The 3,630-nt window shown below is 32.7% G+C and overlaps 1 protein-coding gene across 2 annotated transcripts; it reads left to right on the forward strand.

The window, feature by feature from the left end:
* Positions 1–316: 316 nt before the first annotated feature.
* LOC107491775 (GDSL esterase/lipase At5g62930-like) lies at positions 317–2,615 on the forward strand. 2 transcript variants are annotated; one of them, XM_052260776.1, is made up of 5 exons: positions 317–515; positions 760–900; positions 1,194–1,270; positions 1,914–2,078; positions 2,228–2,615. In XM_052260776.1, the coding sequence occupies exons 3-5, from the start codon at positions 1,209–1,211 to the stop codon at positions 2,427–2,429; spliced, it is 429 nt and encodes a 142-aa protein (XP_052116736.1). In that variant the 5' UTR covers positions 317–515; positions 760–900; positions 1,194–1,208; the 3' UTR covers positions 2,430–2,615. The 2 variants fall into 2 exon arrangements, with proteins under 2 accessions (XP_052116736.1, XP_052116783.1); XM_052260823.1 differs by having other exon boundaries at positions 339–442.
* Positions 2,616–3,630: the final 1,015 nt, after the last annotated feature.

A 3,630-nucleotide genomic window follows, 5' to 3' on the forward strand; every position in this document is an offset into this window, starting at 1 on the left:
GTTCAATTGTTTTTTAATAAAATACTAAATTTTTTTAAAATGCATTTAGACACACTTAAATACTATTATGTGTATATTAACTATATTCTTAACATGTATTTTTAAAATAAATTTAAAAATAATATATATTATTAAGTCTTAAAATAAAAATAGAATTTTAACAAAATCTTATTAAATTAAAATTCCTTTTAAATAAAATACTTGTTATATTTTCTAGACACAATTAATATCTAATAAAAATATTTTAATAAGTAAAGTAAAAGATAACACAAAACGCACAATGTTCTTCTCCACGATAGTTATCTTTTAAGTTTTATTCTATCGTCTCAGGATTTTCAAGCATTCACACCCGTTTGAGGTGCATTAAAATCCTCAGAAGACAAGTTTCTTGATGGTGTTGCTTCCGATCTACAAAAACTGTTTGCTAAGTCCTTAAATCTAGGTCCTTAATTTTGTTTGTGTCAACCTGGTGTTGTCAACTTGCGATAAAATAGAATGATAGGAAGAGAAAACTGGTATGGATAGGAATTTGAAATGTATTTAGTCGGAAAATTTTGAATATGAAGCTTATATACTTTTGTGATTAAACTAAAATATTTTGACACTCTTACATCATAGTTTATCAACAGCTCCGAGCCTCTGTTACCCCCATCTTTTCTTCATTAACTAAATAGAGGTTCTTTACTTAATTTTGGTAAATTGCTTAGTTAATGTTGAGCTCCAAGTGTGTTTATTTGTGTGGCTGGTTTCCATTTTCAGGACTCATCTAAACCTCGAATTGCTACCACAATTTTCTTTGGTGCTAATGATGCAGCCTTGTCAGGAAGAACCAATGAAAGGTTCCATGTACCCATTGAAGACTACAAACAAAATCTCAGAAAAATTGTTCTGCACTTAAAGGTTAAATCTTTTTTTCTCCTTAAATTTAAGGGTGCACTTTCATTCTCGTAACTACAATGTAACTCTAGAGACACTATATTTTTCTGTATGACATTGTCTTGATTTTCTGGAATGTTAAAAAGTTTTTAAAGTCACACGGTTTTTCTTTGCACCTTTGCTGTCTCTTCTATGTAGCTGCTGCATTGAATTAATTAGCAGTACTTGGGCATGGCAACAAGCCAAGAACAAACCCTTATGCCATTAAGTACCAGTTATATTATGTTTATTAACTATAGGTCATAGTTTGGTTCCAGGAATGTTCTCCAACCATGCTTATTGTGCTCATTACTCCACCTCCATTTTATGAGGAACGGCGCCATGAATATCTAAAGTACGATAATAAATCCTTTCCTTCCCTATTTTTACCGTCAACATTCATAATGTGCATTCCTTCAACTATTGCTACATTTGGTACAACCATTATAATTGCAGTTATTATCACCACTATATCCATCTTTTCCAAACCTCAATTTGACTGTTCTCCTCCAGTCATGTCCATCTACAAGTCTATCTTGTTCTCTCTTGCTAGTTGCTACACTTCATGCCATCATATTGAGTTGTTGTTAGTTCACTTAGTAGTTACTGCATCTGCAAGTATCTACAACAACAATTAGGCCTTGTCCCACTGTGTGGATTCAGATAGATCAGACAACACACCATACGTCTTTTCATGTTATTGTAAGTATATAGTCAAAGACAAAATGTTCTGCGGATAATCCTCTATTGATGTGTGATTATTACCAGTGATTAAATCAGCACTTCTGAATTATTTAAACCTTGTCCCACTCCACATTATATGGTATAACATCATTGCTACTGTCTTCTCTGGTTGTTTTTAGAGTTCTAACTTTGAGTCCATTGAGACAATGTTTTGCAAGTTTTGAACCTTCAAACCCTTCATTTCGCTTCCTTCCATTTCAAGCAAAACAGTTGTTATTTCATGTTTTGAGATATTATTTTGTTGGATTCTGCAGATCTTTACTTGGTGAGAATGCACCGAAATTGTCAGAAAGAACAAACGAAGTTACTGGTCAATATGCAAGGGCTTGTATTGAGACAGCCAAGGAAATGGGCGTGATGTCTGTTGATCTATGGTCCAAGATGCAAGAAACAGATGACTGGCAAAACAAATTTTTGATGTTTGTTACAGCCTGAACCTCGTAGTTATACACCACATTATACTATTATAGGCATCACTGGCACTATTCGATTATGCATGAGTTTCTGAAATTTATGGCTACCTATTAATAATCATGTTTTATCTAACATTGATGTTTTACTTCTACAGTGATGGGTTGCACCTGACAACGGAAGGGAACGCTATAGTGTACCAAGAAGTGATAAAGGTTTTCAATGAAGCAGGGCTTTCTGCTGATAACATGCCATTCGACTTCCCTAATCACTCGGACATTGATGCCAAGAATCCTGAGGAAGCTTTTCAGCAAAAATGCTTTTTGATGTCACATTGTGGTTTTGTTAGGGATCTTTGAGCCAAGTCTATTCTATTTGGTGACTTATGATTTTTCTCCTGAACGATGTCATAATCTCTAAGCTTAAATAAAACTGCGTTGAGTCAATGAGTAACTTTGTTGGAAGGGGTTTCAGTAATATGTATAAGAATCATGGATTTGTCAAAAACCGGACCTTTAAGAAGCAAGCTCTGAGATTTCATGTTAGTGGTGGAGAATGACGCCATATCATTATTTATAGTATTTGAAAGTTGAATTTGGATCTTCAAAATTTTGAATTTTTATTTTAAAAAGTAAAGTGTGATTTCTCATCTTTAATAGTTTTTTTTTCATATTTTCTCTTAGTCTCATCTATGAAATAAATTGTGAGAGATCACACTTTATCTTCTAAAGTGAAATTCAAAATTTAGAAAAATCCTTAAAATTTTTTTCCAAGAAGTATGCTGAATTGGAAATATTTGGTCTCTATATATTTGAAAGTTTAATATTATTTTGATAAATATTCTGTAATAATTATTAATAACAAAGTAATCATCATTATATTATTATACAACAGAAAGCAATTTAACGCCAAAAATATTAACACAGCACATTTTGGTATTAGTATATATACTTCTGTTTTCTCAACCTTTTTTAAGAAAGTAACTTTTTTTATAATTATATATAAAAATGAGCATTTAATGCATGATTGAACTAATTAGAGTTAAGTACGATTTCGGTTCTTAAAGTAGGTGTTGAAAATTTTTTTCGTCTCTGACCTTTTTGTGTCTATAAAATAGTCCCTAAAGTTTAACTTACTTTCCAAACCGTCCTTCGAACAAAAATACCTTTCCCTTCTTCTCCAAAATCAACAGAAATAGAACCAGAAGCTGAAGCAAACCCAGAAGTTGAAACAGAAGCAGAAACAGAAAAAACACCAATGAACCAGCAACAACCAGAAGCACAACAACAACAATAATGGATAATAAAATAAGAAGAAGATTAACAACAACAACAAAAGTAACTAGAAGTAAAAAAACAATAACAATAATGAATAATGAAAATATTAAAAAGAAACATCAGAAAATCATTATCATCATCGTCAAGAACTCAGATGCAGAACTCAGAACTCAAAACTCAAATTTAGCACACGACCACCACCACCACCTCTTCGACGACGACGAAGACGAGGGCGCAGACACTGACAAGGGAGAGGGCTAGACGAGGGCACGACGCTGCGAGG

The sequence above is a fragment of the Arachis duranensis genome, chromosome 1 (assembly GCF_000817695.3).
Source record: "Arachis duranensis cultivar V14167 chromosome 1, aradu.V14167.gnm2.J7QH, whole genome shotgun sequence".
In the NCBI taxonomy this organism is placed as follows: domain Eukaryota; kingdom Viridiplantae; phylum Streptophyta; class Magnoliopsida; order Fabales; family Fabaceae; genus Arachis; species Arachis duranensis.

What these genes read in the sequence shown, in the direction of transcription:
- LOC107491775 (XM_052260776.1), top strand. Translation starts at nt 1,209, where the DNA reads ATGCTTATTGTGCTCATTACTCCACCTCCATTTTATGAGGAACGGCGC. An exon ending in CGGCGCCATGAATATCTAAA is followed by an intron (nt 1,271 to 1,913) that starts GTACGATAATAA and finishes TGGATTCTGCAG; the next exon opens with ATCTTTACTTGGTGAGAATG. An exon ending in TGGCAAAACAAATTTTTGAT is followed by an intron (nt 2,079 to 2,227) that starts GTTTGTTACAGC and finishes TTACTTCTACAG; the next exon opens with TGATGGGTTGCACCTGACAA.